The sequence below is a fragment of the Hoplias malabaricus genome, chromosome 12 (genome assembly GCF_029633855.1).
Source record: "Hoplias malabaricus isolate fHopMal1 chromosome 12, fHopMal1.hap1, whole genome shotgun sequence".
NCBI lineage: Eukaryota > Metazoa > Chordata > Actinopteri > Characiformes > Erythrinidae > Hoplias > Hoplias malabaricus.
The window spans coordinates 13426308-13449723 of record NC_089811.1 but is presented as its reverse complement, the minus strand read 5'-3'; the positions used below and the strand labels follow the sequence as shown (position 1 = coordinate 13449723).

General features: G+C 37.4%; 1 protein-coding gene across 4 annotated transcripts in view; it reads right to left on the bottom strand.

The window, feature by feature from the left end:
- Positions 1 to 23335, bottom strand: part of dnah7 (dynein, axonemal, heavy chain 7) — a 144498-nt gene extending 121163 nt beyond the window's left edge. For 2 of the 4 annotated variants that reach the window (XM_066685892.1, XM_066685893.1), the window contains exons 1-18: positions 22991 to 23335; positions 21986 to 22057; positions 21782 to 21884; positions 21294 to 21462; positions 21110 to 21200; positions 20238 to 20418; positions 18717 to 18776; positions 18545 to 18617; positions 13998 to 14123; positions 12277 to 12396; positions 11000 to 11183; positions 10616 to 10795; positions 9912 to 10184; positions 4689 to 4816; positions 4131 to 4209; positions 3343 to 3567; positions 2080 to 2226; positions 1098 to 1418 (exon numbers count right to left, since the gene is read on the bottom strand). In XM_066685892.1, coding sequence (XP_066541989.1) covers positions 1098 to 1418; positions 2080 to 2226; positions 3343 to 3567; positions 4131 to 4209; positions 4689 to 4816; positions 9912 to 10184; positions 10616 to 10795; positions 11000 to 11183; positions 12277 to 12396; positions 13998 to 14123; positions 18545 to 18617; positions 18717 to 18776; positions 20238 to 20418; positions 21110 to 21200; positions 21294 to 21462; positions 21782 to 21884; positions 21986 to 22057; positions 22991 to 23002 — 2544 coding nt within the window. In that variant the 5' untranslated portion in view covers positions 23003 to 23335. The remainder of the gene's footprint in view (positions 1 to 1097; positions 1419 to 2079; positions 2227 to 3342; positions 3568 to 4130; positions 4210 to 4688; positions 4817 to 9911; positions 10185 to 10615; positions 10796 to 10999; positions 11184 to 12276; positions 12397 to 13997; positions 14124 to 18544; positions 18618 to 18716; positions 18777 to 20237; positions 20419 to 21109; positions 21201 to 21293; positions 21463 to 21781; positions 21885 to 21985; positions 22058 to 22990) is intronic. The other 2 variants (XM_066685894.1, XM_066685895.1) reach the window with 1 other exon arrangement.
- Between the last annotated feature and the right edge of the window lie 81 nt (positions 23336 to 23416).

The window sequence follows — 23416 nt, the reverse complement described above, 5'->3', positions numbered from 1 at the left end:
TAACACTTGTTTAATGTCTATAATAAAGTGGGAATTGTTGACATTGGTTTAATCTTTCACTTTATCCAATATCTAAAATCAGTGGGAACTACACACAATAGTTCAGAAAAAATAATGTATTAAAATGTGTGAATATCGTGGCAAGCGACGTGCAGAACGCTTGTCATGTGAAAGCCCCCTAAGACAAAAATAAAGTGTGAATTAAGATTCATTTAAGTGTTAAAAACATTTTGCTACATTTATTAAAAGTGGGTAAAGACAAATCTCAAATCTATGACTGCTACTATATAAAATGTTAAGCTGGATGCATGTGGGCATTATAAAAGCCTTCCCAGCATCATCCAATCTAAAGTGGATTTGGAAAGACTGCTTCACACATTGATTGCATTGTGGACAAGTCCCTTAAACACCAGCTATTTTCTGACTGCATAGACACACAGCATTGGCCGGATTAATTTGCTGAAAAGGTTTATAACTTCTCCATTGTACTAATCTGTGTTTAGTAGCAGCTTTCTCTGGGCACAGTTCTACAAACACATTCAGGAGAGGGGAGACATGGATGAAGGATAGGGCGAAGTGAATGCAAAGCATTTGTTTCAGCCTGAGATGCTGGTGTTCTGGCACAACATTTAAGAGCACAATGTTGGATATATTACTTTTTACATTCAAAGATGTGTAAAAGGTTTGGCCTGCTGTAATTCTACACTACAAATTGAAGGCATAATTTCAACATTCGACCTACAGATGTGAACCATGACAAAACAATAATTCCAAGCTTGTCTAATCAAATTGGAATAGGGTGTCTACGTTTTGTTGAAATTGTGCAAGTTCCATCTTATCTAAAGTAAAACTCACTCCAACTAAGCTACTTGAAAATGACCCTCTAATAAGTCACACTTGTCATTCCACACGTCGGCTTGTGCAGGTGCATGCTATTTGGGTATGTTTTTGTGTTTGCTTTCAGTAGAATAGATTTCACAACTACTGAATAGATATAGAGGCTGGCAGACTGCCAAGGGAAACTAAGGGGACAGGTTCCATTACATAAATGAATATTTATCCAAAGAAAATGGCACATTTATTTCTAGTCACATCACCTGCACTAAGGGGATGTGTTCTTTGAAAGCCTCCACCTCCGCCTTCACGCTAGTGGCGATGTGAAGGGCCTCAGGGGACTCCTGGAAGCTCTTCTCCAGCTTGTAGAGAGTGCGCCAGTAGTTGCCGACTTCACCCTCCACCTTGTCTGGGTTAACAGATGTGAGGGGCCCTTGGAGCCACTGCTTATGCTGGGCTTGGAACTCAGATGCTGTCTGGTACAGGCGCAGGTATGGCAGCAGTTGGTCCTGGACCTTCTTACGTTGCGGGTACTGAGAAACAGGCCATCCAAATGCCTCTTCCTCTGAATTAAAGCCCTCAATCTGAGGGGATGAAAACATGGATGAGGACATTATATAGTCGCTTAAACCCATTTCAATTATATTCCTTCTAGTATGGAATTTGTCCAGTAAGAGATTATAAAGGCTTAAGCATTGTAAAGAAAGCACTTCTGCAAGTTGTAACATCATATCAAGCAGGGCCTACCACAACAGAATAAAAATGTCCACTCCCCTATGTTCTACGCCTCCACTGTCACGAGTGGTAATGGAAGTCTAGTTTTCCACACGATTTTGTTCATTCAGATGTTTAGTCTGTTTTCCATGGTGAAATTTATTTGCAGATTTATTTGCTTGAAATTTGGGTTGCACAATATAAAGCCTACTGCAAATCACTTGAATCTTAATCACAGCAGACTAAGTTTTTCGATTTGTGAACTATGAGTCATGACAAAAAACAAACCAGTTTAACAACACTAATATCTCTGTATAATAACTGGACTATAGAAACATTTCTATTTCTATGGACTATTTTTGTCAGTATTAATTTTGCTTTCTAGACTCATTATTCTTTTTTCCCCTCACTTAAGGTGCCTTAATTTTTACACAGTGCACAGATCAAGAAAAAAGTTGCATTAGGACCAGCCTTAACTACTGATTACATGAGCATGAGTAAATATTGCATAATCAAGTCCTTGTTCCTTACCTTCTCCATGGCAGTCTCTAGTTTAGTGTTGAGTGCCTCAGCTTTTTTCAGATACCTGCCAAGATCTGAGAGGTCCCCAAAAGTGACAAACTCCTCGACTTGCTTGGCATAACTCTCCAGCTCCTCCACAAATCTCTCACACCGCAGCTGTGAGCAAAATGGAGTCATTAGTAGCTGAATTAGTGCAAGAGTATGATTGATAATGTACTCCAGCTTGGTAGAGAGAGGTTGTCTCTTTATGACTGTTGTAAATGTGCTGTCTCATTGCTGTCTTTGGTTTTTTTTTTTTTTTGGTTATTGGCATTCTGATGTTTGTTTTTTATTAGATTTTGTGCATAATACACCCATCTGTTGTAAAATGCAAAGTTCCATTTTGTCCAAGCAGCCCCTATTGCTATATTTCTACCTAGGGAATGCTAGGTTTGGCCTATGGTTTTGAGAAGAGAGTCATTAAATAGTGCTGTTTTTTTATTAATTTTGTTTTTTGTTTAGATTTTTTTTCTCTAACCAATAAGGATACATGGTTATAGCTGCTCGTCAAACCTATGTCAAATGAATGTTTAAATAGTACTGCTGAGTAATGAATTATAAGTATACCACAATTAGAAATATATTTACTTCTACTTCTTTAGTAAACACAGACTTCTGAATAATTTATTTATTATCAGGTATATATTGACATTAACTACTTTTTATGAAGACGTATTCAAACAAAAATCGTAAAGACTGCTTTTGCCCGTTTTCAAGTAATTTCACTTTAGGAAGAACAGTGACAACTGGCACATCATCATCATCATCATCTTAACTTTCCAATGCCTTCTCTTGGTGAGTGAAATACGTTTCTAAATGTTTATATAGGCTTGTATCTTGAAAGGCTTATGAAGGTGTAGCCTTACAAAATAATGATGAAAAATAATGAAATAATAGCTTCATATAGTTATGAAATAAGAAAGTTGCATACACTAATTCAGAAAATATTCGTTTGGCTTATTCTACAAAGCATTTTGTAGATGTTGTGATATAATTAGGATTTCTGGCTTGGAATTGAAATACTTGGAGCTACAGCAAAGTCTTAAAAATATTTGTATGAAAATATTTGTACTGACTGTGCATTTAGATGTTGGACTCAACAAATTTCAAAGCTTTTTTCTCATAGTACGAGTAATGAGAGTAGGAAACTGGTGTATGAGCCCACATATAAGCCCTGACATGTGCAGGATTTGTATGGTATTCCAACATGAGCTTGTGTAGTGGCCACCTGACCTTGAGTCCATCCTGGTACTGCATAGTCTTCTCTTTAATGATTTGTCTGTGCTCATCAAATACGGATGGCATGCGCATGTGCCACTGGAACGTTTGCCTGTTGAGGCGCATGTCCATGGGGGACAACATCACATAGTCCACCAAGAAGCACAGCCGTGTCTTTGAGTCCTTGAGTTTGAGCTCCAGCTTGGGCATCTCCTCGGACTCAACCTTCTCCACATAGGCCTAGATTGAGCAGAAAAAGAAGAAGAACACAAGAAGATAATTGTCTGTCAGAAAGTGGCATAGACAACTGTAGGAAGTCTTATGCCTGCAGTTGTTGACACGTTTTCATAAATTAACTAAATGTTAGGATTCATGAATGAATAATTTATGTTATGAAAGTTTTAGAAAGTCATTATGTTGGGACCTTCAAGTAATGTACTGCCAAAAGTTTAAATGAGTGCACAGCAGGGCTGCAAACTTTTACAATTTTTTAAATTTATATTTTTACTCCAGTGGGTCTAGCCATGTCCAGGGGGCAAGGGGGTTGAGGGTGTGGGTGTTGGCATATGATTTATATCTTGGCACGAATGGAGATGTAGGCGGACTTCAGGGCAAATGTGTGAGACAAGTTAAGTGTGGCGTGAGGCCATGAGATTACACCTAACTGTGTGAGTCTCACAGACAAGTGTGTGAGAGTTAGCCACCCTGGCATACTATGAGCAGAAGAACAAAGTAAAAGTGACCAAGAGAGTCAGAGCTCCAAGTGCATGTTGCTTAAAGTCACTATATATTAAGCACAGTACCTTAAGTGTCATGAGTTGCTGTGTGTTTGAAGGAGTGCTGAGGGCTTTTTCAGCAATCTTCTCAAACTCTACACACAGGCTATAAGCAGAAGACACAAATGGGAGAAATTTAAAAATATAATACTGATTTTATTTGAAAACAATCTGCACTTATGCAGTGGACAAAAAATAGATTGTTTGCTTTTTAACTTAGTCTGAACTCTACATAATCACAAAAATCATTTTTTCCAATTACCACCACCACCATAATAGTCTGATTAATAGTCTGTTATCACTTCTAAATTTGCTTACTTATTGTCATACTTTCATACTTCATGTGGTAGCTCTAATTTAAACACAGACATTTAAAAATGTTTTTTCAGAGAATCTTTTAAATGCTTCAACCCTACTTTAATACGCTGAAAATTCCTGCAGGAGCCAAAACCTATTTAATTTAAGTTCCACGTTTATAAGCAAGTTTATCTTCTATCCAAGTCATTTACAGAAATACAGTAAAGTTATCTGTACCTATTTGCTTAGAATGCCAATCTCATTTTTAAGAGAAACATTAGCACTTACTTTTTATTGAATGTCTGGTGGTCCTGCAGCATATAAGTGACCAATTTTTCTCTAAGTCCCTCTGCACGTCTAACCAGGGCATGGACCAGCTCATGGGAATGGACCTCAAACATGCCGAGTCGGATAACCTGCAGCATTTACAGACAAGGTTAGAACATGACATATGTGTGGATAAATAATTCAGACCACTTGGATGAATTAGTTAAAACACGACAGTTGAAAAATATATTATTATATTACATTTTTATCATAATATGTTATAACATTATTAATATTTCATAAATAAAAGACTTCCTTGCATCTTCATTGCAAAAAAAAGGAAAATCCTCTATAAATAACATTACACACCGCGACCCTGAAATGGAGAAGCGGAGAAGAAAATGATGATGATGATGATAACATTACAGTCCATGACTGAATTATGAAAATTATCTTAGTTTTTGTTGTGCATATAAGCTCAGAATGTATTATGTATTGTACTTTCATCTCTGGACGTCTATTGTCAAATTCGTAATTCTGTAGTTGGCTCCATGCCTTTATTAGGAATCCCTGAAATGAAAAACCTTCTTAATATTCAATGGAAATCATTTTAAAAAGATTTTATTCCAATGTATTTGAGCATTTCTATTACTTTATTCATCATAAAAAATGTGAAGGACTGCTGCTATGTTTAAATGACTAAAAATTACCAAAATGGAGATATATGTTTTTCATTGGACAATTATTTAATGCTCCGGGTGACTGTCTGTGAGGAGTTGGTGTGTTCTCCCCGTATCCGCATGGGTTTCCTCCCACAGTCCAAAAACACACGTTGGTAGGTGGATTGGCGACTCAAAAGTGTCCGTAGGTGTGAGTGAATGTGTGTGTGTGTCTGTGTTGCCCTGTGAAGGACTGGCGCCCCCTCCAGGGTGTATTCCTGCCTTGCGCCCAATGATTCCAGGTAGGCTCTGGACCCCCGCGACCCTGAATTGGATAAGCGGTTACAGATAATGAATGAATGAATTAATTATTTTATACTGAATTGATTTTATGGGGAAAAAAAACTTGAGATTTCCAGAAAATGCAAATATTGCACACTTTTAAACCTGTGTAGTTTATCCTCTGAATCTCATAAGATGCATAAATCCCACACACTTGCATAAAAAAAAAAAAAAACACTTCATCATCTAACATATGAGGTGATGCTGCACCATCTGAAAAACACTGAAGAAACTGGAGTGTCACTATTTCACACTAGGCGTTTCTCTATCTACAAAAATAAATGCTCATCAGCCATTTCAGCACTTGTTTTAACACATATATCAGTTTACTTTCTCTAGTATTTACTTTAATTACTTGAAATTAGCATGAAACTAAGCTTACTTCCATCACTTATTATATAACATGGTGTAAAACATATTGCCACTAACTCAAGACCTGCTTGGAAGTCAGCCCCAATAGTTTCCTAACATACACAGTGTTTGCCTAGATATGTTACGAAACACAATTATCAGTAAACCCCAGAGTGTAATCTTCATAAAAGCCTTTAGAATTCACAAAAGAACCAAACATCCTTTTTTTTACTACTTCAGGTTTGCACTAACTCAGTGGTTTTATTCAAGTCCAGTTTAAACAAAAGACCTATACAACCTATTTGAAGAGGTTTGTAATCGTAGAACAGTTTCAACAGTAATGACAATTCCTGTCTCTGAAAAACATTTTCTAAGTTACAGGAAGAAAGCCACACAGCCATCAAAGCGTGAACAAATATAATTTCTTGTTTCAGAGTTTGAGAGAATTATTGTAATAGGCCTATGCAGTGTGTTAAACTGGTTCAAAGGAACAAAAGGAAAATGACAGCGAAAGAATTGCAATTAATTAAATCTTAGCTCACAAAAAAGGCTTACTGTTGTGGCCCTGCAGGGTAAAATGTGAATATCCCTTCTGTGCTGCATCTGATTTACCAAACTAATAAGAAAAATGCAAATACAGTGATTAATTAAAAATCCTATTGATAAACAGCTATAAAAAAGGAAGCCTAGGCCCATATGCACGAAGAACTCAACAAGAAGGAAATCACTCTCAGCCCTCTGAAAAGCCTGAGCTTGTATTTATTTATTAATTTAAATGTTGGGAACAAAATATATTCATAATGTTTCTGAACTAAAATAATAATAATTAAAAGAAAAACTTTGGCACAATGCTGATCTGATCTAATTGGCAATGTGAATATAGTAAATTCTTAATATAATATATTCTCTTGCATAGTATATAAACATTTTTAACTTTTGTTTAATATGCATCCTCCACAGTCTGTTTTATATAAGTTTCTTATATTAAATGTATGTGCCATCAGCACTTTAGCCCAACCATTTCTCACTGACATTGTAAGATGTGTTTCTGCTCAAACAACTTCTGAATGGGAATCAATGCAGGGCAGCCATTCAGAACAGAGATCATTTACATACTGTGTATCCAACTTAAATGCACAATAACAGCTTGTTAAACTTTACAGTATAAAAGTGAATTATAACTGTTTTTGAAACATAAACCAATACAATCAGTATAAGTGAACATTGGAAACCAGGTCTGTTCAAAATGACAAGGTTCACAAGAGAGGGCATTCTAATTTTAAAGCCCTTCATGAGGTGATGTAAATAAATTAAAATACTTTCAAATAACCATGTAAATTGTTCCTATCCTACACCAAAAACTACATGGTTTCTGTAGGGCTGAGCCCAGAGTAGCACAGAGGCTCTATTCTCCAAATTAAAGGTCAGTGAAGCATCACAGTTATTCTGAAGCTGTAATTTTAAGGTAAAAATACTACCTAGTGTTCTTTAAGAGTTTTCTCAAAGCTCTGTGTTGAGTCTTGGGTTGTCTCTTGGTAGTGCTGATGCAAGGCTAACTGGTAATTTGCAGAGCCCCTCAAGTTTCCACCTGAAACTCCCTATTTTGCTTTTTCCAGACCTTGTTCCTAGGAGTCTCCTTGAGGCTAGTGATGGTGTTTTTGAATATTTATTTTAATTAAGCAAGTGATTTGGACTGTTATACTGTTTCTAAATCTGGGTGACTGCCTAGATGTTTCTCAATTTGAAGACATCAACATGATCAAATGAGCAAAATCCTTAATTTTCAACATTGGAAATGAAATGGCTGTCAGTTTTTAATTATCATATGCAACAATGTGTCATCAAGCTATTTCCAAATTTGTGGTCTGCTATCATTATCAAAACACAAAGCCAATGGTCAGTGTACCCATCTGGTTGTTTCTGTAGACAGACAGACAGGAATCAATATGTAAATCACAGAAAAAGATGTCAGCATTTGATGGGTGACAAGGAAAAGTAAAGGGCAAGTGAACTAAAAGGGAATCAGGGGATATGTGAAAGTTTTTGCTTTCTGGATTCTCTGATGAAGAATAGTTCTGAGCATATTCAGAGGTTTGGTTAAAGTGAATTCTTGGGAGCCCTAAATACCTTGGACCTCACATAGCAATTACACATTTGGCTACACATATTTTTTTATTGGGATGTACGTACCATGCTGAAATATTACCATACTTGTGACCTCTTACCACCTGTTTTATTGCTACTCTCCACTTGTAATTTATTTGGACTGAAATTCTGCCAATGTAATTACTTACTCCTGTGTTGGACTAAAAGCATTTGCATTTTAGCACCAGATATTTAAATCTGATATGTTATACTCCTTTTCCACAAGTTAGCACATATCCCTAGGTTTAAATGAAATGTTTAAATTAAGCTTAGGTCAAAATACCACAAGTATCAAGCACCATAAGTAACCTTTCACCCTTCAAAGTAGCCCACTTTAGAATGAGCCATTTCAACACCCACTCCTTTAAATGATATTGAGCCACAGCACACCTCAACCTGATAACGCCGCAGCAAGTAAATGAACAGAAGCTCTTGTTTTTGCAGGTTTTGCTTAGCTCTCTGATTTCTCTCTTCTCATGGTCTCTGGCACTGATTGGAGATGCTCAGATGTGAAGGTGTTACAGTTCTAATAATTCTGCTTATTATTTCATAAAAAGAGCAAAATAAACATCCCATGTTATGGCCCTCAAATAACTGACTGAATTGTCTTATTTCACAATTTGGTGATTTTGTGGCAAACTAATGTACAAAGGCACCAAAAAATGTGTCTTTTTCATATGTTCTATTTCTTTTTAAATCAATCACAGCATATGAAATTACCTTCTGATAGGGCAATTAATCAAAAATTAACTGAAATCGACATACAGAACATCTAATCGACATAATCTTGTCTTTATCGATTTTATATACATATATATATATATATATATATATATATATATATATATATATATATGTTTTTTTTCTTTGGATGTGCTGTGTTTTGACAATGATTAAGTACACACTGAACAAAAAGAAGTCAATTGTAAACACTGAGAACCAAAAGCACAACCAAAGTGACCAAAGCACAATCACACACCAAATATAAACAGTGCTCAGAAAACAAGAGGAACAAGCTCCCAGCAACATTAGACAAAATATCCAATATTTAATACTGAAACATATTTACAGCACAAGCCTTGTCACTGAACTATGAGAGTAAAAAATAGAAAAACAAATTAATCGTTCATTAATCAAAATCATGGTAAAATGTACCATTAATCGTGATATTGATTTACGCTCATATTGTCCAGCACTACTTTGTTATCGCTCAGCAATTATTATCTGGAACCCTCAAGTCATTTCTCTGGTTCCCAACACCTTACGTTGAGTTTTGTTTTTAAGAAAATTTCAATTCAATTCAGTTTTCAATTCACATTTGATTGTTTGCGTGAGCTAGTCATTTCCCTGCCATTATTATCATTGTATTATTTGTATTTATTTATTTTTTTGTCATAATATGCTTTAGACATTACATCATTGTGTGTTGGGCTCACAACCTTCAGTCTGTCTTTCTCTGGAGTCATAGGAATGCATTTTTTTCCTTTCCTTTTTTAACCTTCCGAGTAAACTAGGCTCATTTTGTTTTTATCCCATATTTTTGTATAGCTACTTCTTAATTCTTCATCTGCCTATGTATACTTTTCTGCTCCTAAGGCCTAAGTGTACTTCAAAGGGCCAGCCAGTCCAATATTATCTTATTTTCACTTAAATCTGTTCTTTGTTGTATTTATGTTATTAACACAGAGATTCCATATTAGTATATTCCAATGTACCTGATTTTCCATACGTTTGCAATAAAACTGACCTTGCAGGAGTTGTACTGGATCTCATCAGCCAGCTGCTGATACCTGGTCACCTCCATCATCATCTCCTGGAAGGAGTGCTGCTCTCGTAAAAATTGTTCCACGTCCTCCTCAGCCTGCTGGGACACTAGCGGAGCATATTTGTCGAAGAGACTGACGTGCTCTAGAGGTCCAGAGCTTTCCTCGTGAATCACACGCTGAACTTCCTCTTTCTGGGCCTGCACAATCTCTGGCAGGATGATGGGATTCAGGCTGCTGCTTGTCTCCGTGCCTGGCTGGTTATTGGGAAAGCACCAGAAGAATATTCACGTAGTGCAATGGTGTGCTAGTTTTTTGTGAGTTAGTGAGGGGTTATAAATACTAATCTATCAAAATACACTGGAGCCACACATATGTGAAAGTACAAAGATGTGATTACACAATGTGTTCTGAGAACAAAAATGGCAAAACTAAGAAATAAAAAAAGAAAACCATCATAAATTGTTAACAAAATACAGAGCTTCTGCTCCTTGCTCCAGGACTATCATGCTAAACTGAGCTGTGGCTCCTTCTCATTTAAAGGAACAGACAGAAACCAGCTGTTCTGTAGAAGTCTGTTGAGATGGGGAAAGTGGTCTGACTTATGTTGATTTATGTCTGAAATCACCTGTATATACACTATGTGTGTGTGATATCTTGAACAAAAAATTTAAGATGAAAAAATTACCCATTCTAAGTAGAGTTTGTTCTCAACTCGAGGCACCTTGCTGACGGCCACCAGCATATCGTCGAACACGTTCACCAATGCTCCCTCAAATTCTTGGAACTCAGGTTTAAACTTGATCTGATTTTGCTCCAGGATCAACCGCAGAACAAAGCCTGGATGTTCATGTACCCTCACCGAAAGCTTTAGGAACACAGCATGTGAATTACTTAGTGTTTGTTCCATCTGTTAAGTAGCTAATAAATTAATAGCCGTCAAAGCTCATAGATGTAAGGTCAGAAACACACCGATACAAAAACCAAGACTAACAGAATCAATGGAGAATTTCATTTAAAATTGTTTTTAAAAGCAAATGAGATATCAATTTGCAGTGACCAGGGTACTTACAGGATCCTGAGCTATTAGGTGTGTGTAATCATAGATGGAATCCAGGGCCAGGCTCTGGAGTTGAGAAGTCATGAGAGTTGCCACACAGTTGAAGAAGGACTGCAGCTGGGCTGGGTTTGCATCACTAGGGACTAGTTTGCGCTTAATGCCCTGGTAGTAGATGTGATGCACCTCAGAAAACCATCTGTGTAATTCAAAACTGCTTTAACACAAGTTGTCTTTTTTGGATGATTTTCAGTTGTATTTTTAACAATGACATTTGTCTATAACAGGGTTGGCCTGAATTGTTATTTTTCACTTCGCAATATTAGGAAACTTTATTTTCCCAAGTCACAAACATTGCAGCTACAAATACACTTCATTAGCAGAGGTCACTGGACAGAATCACTGCTAATATATACACTGAAACATCACTGGATTAGGAACACCTATTTGGCCTCTACACTCATTTTCCATTTGATCAGCTCCACTGACCATACAGGAGCACTCTGTTGTTCTAGAATTACAGACTGTAGTCCACCTATTTCTCCGCATATATTCCTTTCTCCATTTCACCCTGCTCTTCAGTGGTCAGGACTTCCAAAGGACCACCACAGAACAGGTATGATCTGAGTGGTTGAGCATTCTCAATGCTGCAGTGACCGTGACACGGTGGTGGTGTTGTATTGGTATGAGTCGATCAGACACAGCTGGACTGCTGTAGTTTAAACACTGTCCACCGACTGTACACTCTGTTAGACGCACACCTCGTTGATCCACCTTATACATGTAAAGTCAGAGACAGTAGCTCATCTATTGCTGCACAATTTGTGTTGGTCTTCCTTTAATCCTTCATCAGTGGACACAGGATTCTGTCCACAGGACACTGTCAGCTGGATAATTATGGTTTGTGGACTATTCTCTATCCAGCACTGACAATGTGGGCTTTTAAATCTCAATGATAATTTGGCCTAATAAGGTCCACTTACGTTATATGTTCCATAAATAGGTGTATAATTAAACACTGTAGTCCAACTGTTACTGGACACCTTGTCAACCACCCTCTACCCTAGTAAAAAATATTACAGCCAAGCGTGGTCAAAAACTGACCACAGATGGGGGCTAGTCTATGGCTAACCCAGATTGTGCAATATATACTATATAAAAACACACTGTAGGTAGAACTAGAAGGATGGGGCTTCTTACAAATCATACAGTGAGAGAAAATATAAAGCCAAAGAATTACTACTATATCTGTAAATATGAAACAAAATTCAGATAAAAAGCTGCACGCATACTTTTTCAGAAGGACGTCTCTGGCATCTTCAATGTGTCTGCTGACCAACTCCTTGAAGTCAGAGAGCTCCATTGACTCCTGTCTTGTGTGAAACTCCTGCACATCAATAAGCCGTAACTTCCTGAAAACGCAGGACATAATGTTGAGGACAAGTGGAGCAGAGAAGAACTTTGTAAGATCAGAAGCCCAGAACTACTGATTATAATTAGTGTATAAAACTAACGTAAACTGCTATCTTCCTGGAACAAAGCGTTAATATGTACCAGACAAATAAAGATATTTATATAGTACAATAATATATGTACAAAACAAGCTCCTTATAACAAGTACATTGTGATATTTGTAAGTTTGCCCATTGTGGAGACACCCGTTAATTGTGCATGCACAACTTAAATAGGTCAGGATATTAGCAATGCTAGCATATGTACACATGCATAAGGCCAGTTATGGGATGGAGAGATAAACAGCCCCCCAAAATTGGTCTTTGAAGCAGGTAAACTGTGTTCTCTAGAGCAGCATTTTTCAGCCTTTTTTGTATCACTGGAATCTTTAAAAGTATGCAAAATTTGAAGCCATACAGACAGACAGGCAGACACACACACACACACACACACACACACACACACACACACAAGCACTGGCAGCTGTAATTAGCCATACATATTTTAAACATTCAAACTTCTTTGAAAATACAATTGTGACAATAGCAGATTATGTACATTTTTTATTAAATGTTTTTATTAAAAAGCAAGTACTTTGCTTTAGAATGAAATGCGGTTTCGCTGTGTCCGGTGTGTCCACTTACAACCCAAACCCACCCTCCCGCTCCACTGTTCATTAAAAAATTTTAGACGCTGAGAAAAGTTAGAATATCCAGACTGTATTTTTCTAAATATTCTCATGTTTTCCTCCAATATTCATACTTAATTTCCTAAATATTTTGACTTTAGTGTCAAAATATTTATAATTTTCATTTTCTAAATATTCTTACTTAATTCTTGGACATTTGACTCATGGGTGTGGCCACAGGTCCAACATGTCTAAATAGGTCCATGGCCCACCAAGTCAGCCACTGTTAATTCATATCAGAGCTGGTATATGAGTGGTTGTAAATGCTGTGGAGCTGAAATTATTCAGGCCCAGCTGCAAGTTGCACATCACTGTTCTTACATAATATCTCCATTTTCATTATAAAGTTTTGGAACTATCGTTTTTATTTCTATGTCAGCAACCTTAGAATGTTTTTGATGAGACCCCTGACAAAGCCAGGCGGCACCCCAAAAGGGGTAAGAAAGGCTGCTCTAGGGAGAGGAAGCTCCATGCAATTCCCCTGGAATGAGTTGATGCGGAATGCCGTGTACAATTTTCTCAGAGGGGTAGAAGCTGTTTTACTGCAGCAAAAAGAGACAAACTGCATATTAATACCCTTGATTTTATGAGAAATGTTAGCTGAGCAATTGTTCACAAACTTTTGGCCATGGAGTGTACAAGCCAGGGGTTATTTTATAATTTTTTTCATTCACACTAGTGAAATAAACATTTTAAACAGCATTTACTTTCAGCTGATATGCTTTCACATTTTCAGAGGTAAATTGTATCCTACTTGAAATTCTACACATGCTTGTTCTCTTATAAACTTCATATTTATATGAAGATGTTAGGCTCTAACATTATTTAACACTGACTAAATAATGGATCACTTGAAAGCTGAAGGACACTCACTTGAAGGACACATGCCAGAGCTCCAGCGCGGACAGCATGGTGGGGTTGATGGAGTGAAGCCGATCTCTCATCTTTTTCTGGGTTTGATGGAAAGACTTCTTCCATGGCTTTGGCACAATTTCCATTCTGAAAGAAAGGGTTTAAGACATTCATTTTTTTCTATTCTTTTATGTATCTTTTCTTGTATATTTTTAGAAATACATTTACTCATCCTCTCACTTTAGAACCAACCAACAATGCCACACTATAAGTAACTCATTTTTTAGTATTAGGAAAAAAGAGAATTACACAGATGATTTCTGCACAAACTTAAGGATCAGGAGTGTTCAAATATTTGCATATGACTATACATGACATATGCTGGGAAATGACATCTTTATGAGCAGAGAAGGTGATTAACCTCGAGCAGAGTGATAGAAACATGGTAACAATAAAGCAATGGCTCAAAACCCAAAGCAAAGTATCTTATTAATATATGGAAACATGGGCATGAATAGCTGCCAATGAAAGTGGGCAGGCAGCCATCATCTGCCTTAGTATTCATCAGAGGCATTACAACAAGTACTTAAAATGACAAGATTAGGTTAATTTGTCTGATTTGTCTCGTTTAAACGACATCAAAAATATTTTTAAAAGGCCTGTGATTAATATCTCTTGTATTGTACAGTCACTTAGGTGTTCCACAAATTGTTTACTAGCACGTACAGAAGTAGAGCCCATAAATTCTCGGACCATATACAGAAGTTGGACAATGAAACTGAAACACCTGTCATTTTAGTGTGGGGGGTTTCATGGCTAAATTGGACCAGCCTGGTGGCCAATCTTCATTAATTGCACATTGCACCAGTAAAAGCAGAGTGTGAAGGTTCAGTTAACAGGGTAAGAGCACAGTTTTGCTCGAAATATTGCAATGCACACAACATTATGTGTGACATACCAGAGTTCAAAAGAGGACAAATTGTTGGTGCACGTCTTGCTGGAGCATCTGTGACCAAGACAGCAAGTCTCTGTGATGTATCAAGAGCCACGGTATCCAGGATAATGTCAGCATACCACCAAGAAGGACGAAACACAACCAACAGGATTAACTGTGGACGCAAGAGGAAGCTGTCTGAAAGGGATGTTTGGGTGCTATGTTCGGGATTGTATCCAAAAAACATAAAACCACGGCTGCCCAAATCACGGCAGAATTAAATGTGCACTTCAACTCTCCTGTTTCCACCAGAACTGTCCGTCAGGAGCGCCACAGGGTCAATATACACGGCCGGGCTGCTATAGCCAAACCTTTGGTCACTCATGCCAATTCCAAACATCGGTTTCAATGGTGCAAGGAGCGCAAACCTTGGGCTGTGGACAATGTGAAACATGTATTGTTCTCTGATGAGTCCACTTTTACTGTTTTCCCCACATCCAGGAGAGTTACGGTGTGGAGAAGCCCCAAAGAAGCGTACCACCCAGACTGTTGCATGCCCAGAGTGAAGCATAGGGGTGGATCAGTGATGATTTGGGCTACCATATCATGGCATTCCCTTGGCCCAATACTTGTGCTAGATGGGCGCGTCACTGCCAAGGACTACCGAACCATTCTGGAGGACCATGTGCATCCAATGGTTCAAACATTGTATCCTTGAGGCGGTGCCATGTATCAGGATGACAATGCACCAATACACACAGCAAGACTGGTGAAAGATTGGTTTGATGAACATGAAAGTGAAGTTGAACATCTCCCATGGCCTGCACAGTCACCAGATCTAAATATTGAGCCACTCTGGGGTGTTTTGGAGGAGCGAGTCAGGAAACGTTTTCCTCCACCAGCATCATGTAGTGACCTGGCCACTATCCTGCAAGAAGAATGGCTTAAAATCCCTCTGACCACTGTGCAGGACTTGTATGTGTCATTACCAAGATGAATTGACACTGTATTGGCCGCAAAAGGAGGCCCTACACCATATTAATAAATTATTGTTGTCTAAAACCAGATGTTTCAGTTTCATTGTCCAACCCCCAACCCCTGTGTCTGTATGTATGTATATATATATGTATATATATATATATATATATATATATATATATATATATATATTTAGTTTTTTTTTTTTTTTTGTTTTTTTTAGATATATTTTTCCACAGAATGAGACATAATGCAACCAATAATTCTAAAATGTCAAAATGTGAACAAAACAATTAAAGAAACACTAGGTAAAATTTGGGATTTTTGCTCCTGGGACTCTCCCTAGTGTAATTCATATTTATAGCACAGTACTGAAATCAAAGGGGAGAGGGAGGAAAGGGGGATGATTACAGAGCCTAAAGTAGCAAAGACAGAGGATCTATTCTTTTTATTACATGTCATGAAGCATCTAAATAATTTTGAAGCTGTGATTTTAAGGTAAAAATGTTATGTAGTGTTTTTTTAAGCCTTATACAAGTACAATTTTTCAGTTACATACAGTGCCCTCCATAATTATTGGCACCCTTATTTAAAATGTGTTAAAGTGCCTTAAAATAATTTAAATTTTTATTGCAGAAACATAATCTCATTCTGAAAAACTTTAGAAAAAAACAACCTTCAACTCAAGTGGAAAAAAATAAAGAAAAAAGTCCTGACTAAGAAATAATTATTTCCCAAAAATGACCTGTTCCACAATTATTGGCACCTTAATAATTTATTGGAAATAAATGTATTTGAACCATTTATGTCATTTCTACTGTAATGGATCAAAGCATCTAGGAACCCTTAATTAGTAATTCATCATTTCCTGTTTCCCTGGGGTATGAATATGGCGTCACACAGAGGCCTATTTCTCTTACTCACTCTTAAACATGGGAAAGACAAGAGAACACACTATTCAAGTAAAGCAGATGTGTGTCGACCTTCATAAATCAGGCAATGGCTACAAGAAAATAGCCACTCACCTACAGAAGCCCTTATCCACAGTCAGAGCAATCATCAAAAAGTTCAAAACATCTGGAACTGTGACAAACAAGCCCACATGTAAGTATGCAAGTATATCTTGCCCCCACGCACAGTGAGAATGATGGTAAGAGAAGTATAAAGTTCTCCAAAGCTCACTGTAAGAGAATTGAATCAAATGGTAGCGTCTTGTGGTTACGAGGTCTCCCAAACAACCATCAAGCGCTATCTACACGCCAACAAGCTGTTTGGAGGCATGCACGGAGAAAGTATTTTCTGAGTTATACTCATAAGCGTAAACGGGTGGAGTTTGCCAAGCGGTACTGGGATTTTAACTGGGACCGTGTGCTTTGGTCAAATGAGACCAAGATAGAGCTTTTTGGCAACAAACACTAAGTGGGTCCGGTGTAACACCTGGGAACCTTGTAAGGACACATGGGATCATGAACTCTTTGAAATATCAGGACATTTTGAATTAGAATCTGGTGGCCTCTGCCCGAAAGCTGAAGATGGGTCTTCACTGGGTCCTTTAAGCAAGATAATGACCTTAAACATGTGGCCAAATCTACTCAAAAATAGTTCACAAGGCACAAAATTAAGCTCCTCTCATGGCCATATCAGTCCCCATACCTTAACCCAATAGAAAACCTGTGGGGTGAGCATGAAGAGGAGAGTGCATAGGAGAAGACCCAGGACTCTGGACGATTTAGAGAAGTTGTGTAAAGAGGAATGGTCAAAGATCCCTCTTTCTGTACTCTCCCATCTTTTGAAGAGCTATAAGAGAAGATTAAGTGCTGTCTTGTTGGCAAAAAGAGGTTACAAAGTACTAACACCAGGGGTGCCAATAATTGTGGCACACATGATTTCATTCAAAAGATTTATTTCCTAATGTGTGATTTTTTTTTTTCCTATCAAATAAAGGCACTTGAATTAAAGCTTAGGTTTTTCTGTTTTTTTGCATTGTTGTCCTATATTTGGTGGTGCAGCAGGTAGTGTCGCAGTCACACAGCTCCAGGGGCCTGGAGGTTGTGGGTTCGATTCCTGCTCTGGGTGACTGTCTGTGAGGAGTTGGTGTGTTCTCCCCGTGTCCGCGGGGGTTTCCCCCGGGTGCTCCGGTTTCCTCCCACAGTCCAAAAACACACGTTGGTAGGTGGATTGGCAACTCAAAAGTATCCGTAGGTATGAGTGTGTGAGTGAATGTGTGTGTGTGTGTGTCTGTGTTGCCCTGTGAAGGACTGGCGCCCCCTCCAGGGTGTATTCCTGGCTTGCGCCCAATGATTCCAGGTAGGCTCTGGACCCCCGCGACCCTGAACTGGATAAGGGTTACAGATAATGAATGAATGAATGTCCTATATTTAAAAAAAAATTATTAGAAGCCAAAGAACACTTCTTAACCAGGGGTGTCAATAATTATGGAGGGCACTGTATAATCTTCGCTGTCCAATGAAATACATTCATTCATTCATTCATTGTCAATGTGAAAATATTTTATTCCAAGTAATTTTTGAGCATTTCCATTGGTCTATTCATAAGACCTCCCTAGGACATGGTAGAGTTCCACAGCCTAGTAGCTGGAAACCTCTGGTTTAGACATTATTCTGTGCAAAATTATTTAGAATTCAGCTAGACTCACTCTTCCCTGTGAGCGGGTAGTTCTTTGACCTTTTCTTCTTCACCCTCTCTTGGATCCCGTAGCACAAATTCCACTGTAATTCAAGCAAAAGACTGTAAGTGATGCAGCTGTGTGCTGTTCAGACAGTGTGTTTGTGCCGATCTCACATAATAAGAAACAAATAAATGATCACCACTTTCTGAAAGTATTCTTTCCAGTTCTGTCCAGTATGAGATGTACAGTGAAGTAACAACTAAAAAAAAACAATACAAATTTAGAGCATTGGTTTTGAAGCACTTGCTGAAAATTATAGGTCTAGGGTAGCTCAGGAATTTAACAATATTAATTTTGGCAGCTGATTTTGATTTAGTTTTAGTCTTATTCTTTTGACTAAGATGCATATTAGTTTTAGTCGCATTCTTAGAGATATTAATATTGTTATAATAATATATCTCTAAGATATTATCTCTAATAATAATTATTATTAAAATTATAATAATTATTGTTAATTCTAAACTGTTTTATTTGATGATAAACTTTTCAATCTGTTTTTTTTCTATTAAATGTTAAAATTACATCCTAATTGTAGTCATGTACATTTTTATGTTTTAATATTTTAGAGGTATTTTCTATTACTAACTTTCACAAATATTAACTTAAAATATATGTTACATTTAAAAAACCTCATCATCCAAAATTATGGATGGAATATGACCACTTAACATTTTCAATGTTTGCTGCAGAAGGCGCTTGCAAAATGAGAATGAGTCCACTCGAAAAAAATATACTATTCACTATATCACAAGAAACAATACACAAACTCTTCACTATCTATGTTTACTTGAGAGCATTCATCTTTCCCGCTGCTCTCTGTTCAGAGAACACACTGCAGTATCTGCCACTATGTCACATTATTTTGGGGATTTTTCTTTTCATGGAAAAATCGACTCTATTTCTTGTACAGTCTTGTGACATGAGGCAGATATTATGCAGAATGTTATTTTCAGAATCTTGTTCCAAAGCTGTTCCGCTGAGCAGCATATTCACAAAGAGAGCAATGGCAACAGTGTAGTAAAGTAAACGTAGTTAGTAAAGAGGAGTTGACGCTTAAGGATAGTTCCTTTGAGCATTGTCTCCCTAAAAACAACAACCTGACAAAGTTTTTTACTATTTTTATTTCTTTGTGATTTTCTGTTTTCAGATCTAAAGTAACCAGTCACTTATCAAATTTTCACACAATCATTTGGTTGTTATAAGTTGCAAAATATTTTGTCATAATCCTCGTCTTCAAATTATTATTTTTATTTAGTACTCGTCTTGTTTATGTTATCAACAAATATTATACATCATAGTTTTTATTAACAAAATTAGCACTGGAATTTAAGCACTCATTGGCAATCAATAACAAAGCCACATTCAATGAGAAAATGATATGTACCTAAGAGTAATGAGGCTTATTAGAAGATTACCAAATAGAATAAATTTCAAGTTTTACAATAATGTCGAATAGACTTTCTTGGGTGTTTTCTTACAGTGTAGGACATGATAATCTAACAGACAATAGAACACTAGTACATTAAATATATCAGAAAACAGCAGTAGCAAAATTAGAAACTAGAAATTTGTTAGAGATCCGTATATTCTTAACAGTTATGTGTACGATGATTCACTTAGTCTACATAAAGTGCCAGAACATAATCATTTATCATTTTACCTATTGTTTTCTTGACACTGAGCAGATAGTCCTCCCTCATCTCATCTAAGAGAACCTCAATGGTTCTCGTTAGTCTCTTTAGGTGGCTAGGGACCAGGTCCAGGACGTTCTTCAGCCAGGAGTCTTCCATTGCTGCCACATGCTCTGTGTCAATCCCGTTTTGGGTGTAGTAATAATATCTCTGGAAAGCACAACAAAATATATCTACATTTCATTGAATAGGGATATGTTAGGGATTTCCAATCTCACACCTTTGGAGATTTGGAGACATCTATTTGAAATAAATTAATTTTCGTTGTGGGTGTGCATATATTAGATTTTACTCTTGCTATGAATTAGAATTAGAATTAGAATCACTTTATTGGCCACTGTGCTTGCACACAGAAGAATGTTTTCTCTGAATTTAACCCAATCCGTGCAGTGAAACACACATTTACACACACATTAGTGAACACAAAGGGGCAGTGAGCACACATGCCCAGAGTGGTGGGCAGCCTTATCCATTGCACTCGAGGAGCAGTTGGGGGTTAGGTGCCTTGCTTGAGGGCACTTCAGTCATGACCTGCCAGCTCTGGGAATAAAACCAGCAACCAGACCACGGCTGCCCCCAATACATAAACTTTTAAAATTAAAAAGTGTTAATATACATTAAACCACTGAAATCTTTAGACAGGCAGTGCATTTTCTCTTTTAGAAAGTTTTACTTCAGACATGGTATGTCATTTACCACAGTTATGTACCAAAATTTCATGTTAAAATCATTCTTATGAGGAGTTGGACAGTTGTGGAGCAAAACTCCAAAAAGATGCCAGTGTTATGCAGAGTTACAAGCAATATTTTTCAGTGATGAGCAGGAGGTGACAGTTTCTTACCAAAATGTCCTTTTCGGTGGAAGCGGGGGAACCACACGTGGGTGGTGAACTGTCACCTGTGCTGATTTTACCAGTTGCAGACTCCTGCTGCCTACAATAATAAGCAACATAATAAGTAATAAGTGATAATTACAGTGTCATGTGAATTCTGCCTTTGACAGGCAGTCAGAAAAACATCACCCACATGATGATGCTGACGAGAGCACTGCGGAACTGTTCCCTGTCTTTCTTGGGCTTGATGCTGCCTCGATGTCTGTAAGATTCGGCTGATTGTGCGACATCTTTACTAATGGTATCCTCCAGGCCTTTGCCAAAACTCTGGCCATGCCGTACACTTCTTCTGAGCGTGTGTCCTGGTAAGAAAATTAGGATTCAGTTAGGATTCATTTAATTAAAGTTCAGTGCATCATAATCTCAGATATCCATAATTTAATTTCAGTTTCAAACTCATGGGCACAGCATGGAGTGTTTCAGGTAATTGAGGGATGACTCTGACATGCATGTTAAGAAAATGTTTTAGTCTAATATATTATCAAAATATGTATTAAATTAACTCTCATTTACAAGCCTTCTTAAAGTTTTAGTTTAACCATTCATAAACCTGGCAACTGATCAGAAATTCTGAATTAATTATGCCACAAGTTTGAATAAATTAAATTTCATTGCCCTTACTGGAAAATCTAGTGGACAGTCTGTGATCATTTATTTCTTCTTTGGCCGGTGCCTGCAGGAGGAATGTAGGTGCCGCCTCCTGCCATTGAGGCTTTGCCCGAACCTAAATATAAGTCATTAACATCAGAAGATTTACGTTTTCACGAATACTTATGTATACTGCACATTTATTCTGCATTTTACTAAATGTCAGCAGTGTCTTACCTGTGGAAGTTGTGGTAAGAGACATACAGAGCTAGCCGGTATCTTAGGTAGTTTATTATTCCCCAGTGCACCCTGTAATACACTGAAGTTAGCTCAATCAAAGTGTTTTTAACAATAGGATAAGATTATTGCGAGACAAGACAGGGTACCCGTCAATCACAGGTCATCCAATACTCACCCAGGCACTCACACCTATGGACAATTTCATACATCCAATCCACCTACTGATATGTGTTTTTGGATTGTGTGAGGAAACCAGAGCACCCAGAGGAAAACCATGCAGACCTGGGGAGGACACACTAACCTACTACTCAGACTGTAATCCAAGGAGAGGATTAAACACAAGACCCCATGACCCTAGAGCTGTGTGGCCGTGACATTAACTCCTGTGCCACGGTGCCACAGAGAAGTATATAACATTGTGGTAAAAATTAACATAAATGCATTCACTGTTTTGTAAATGACAAAAAGCAACAGAACTAATTTAACTAAAACGAATATGCAAATTAAAGTGAATTAATTAGTGAAACAAGATTAATCAATTAAAAAAAATTGGCGAGAAGATTAAGAGGTTTGAGGAAAACTTTACATACATTTCCACAATATACAGTAGACATTTTTATTCATATATAAGATTAAAGCTTGAATGAAGAGGTTCTTTAACATTCAATGGTTAAAAAATAAATAAATAAAATTATTTTAAAACAAAGACTTTTTACTGAATTAATGTATGAGTTTATACTCGGTGTTTTCTAGCTATCGCTAACTTTCTCTGCGTCTTCCCATTTCGAATGGTTCCCTTTTCTGTGCACTATTCAGGGCATTGTACACCCAGATATTGCACTATACTTTTATAGAAACGTAACTGGTATTCGGTTGTACGAGTCATAGAGTGCAAACAGTCCACAATTTGAATTTAGGAATCATATCTAGCAACATTTCTGGCTATTTTTGAAGGTGGACTATCGCACCCACTCGTTTTGTGTAGTTTTATGTATTTCTTACCTTACTTTCCATGTTCCAGATTCATTCGAAAGCTACATTGAACCAGTTGCTTCGCGTTGAGACCAAAAAAGTGTAAAATATAGTGTCCGTAGCTTACTATAAAACTAAATATATACTACTCAGTTCAAATAACGTAGCGCTAAATTACGTAGCTAGTGCTGGTGTTTAGAGGCAGAACAGCCAAATTAACGACGGTCAGCCGCTGTTCTTAGTGCGTCTCTACATTAACGCAACACGATATTAGGGCTAATATTAGTACACATATATATATTTAATTCGGCGTAATAAAGTCTTTACACCTTAAAACGCTATCCAAACTAACTTGTCTGTTTATTTCAGTGTGAAAGTTACCGTTGCTGAGGCGGTAACCAAGGAAGCTGCTGCCCCTCGCTCTGACTGAACTAGATGTATATAAGTCCAGCAGAG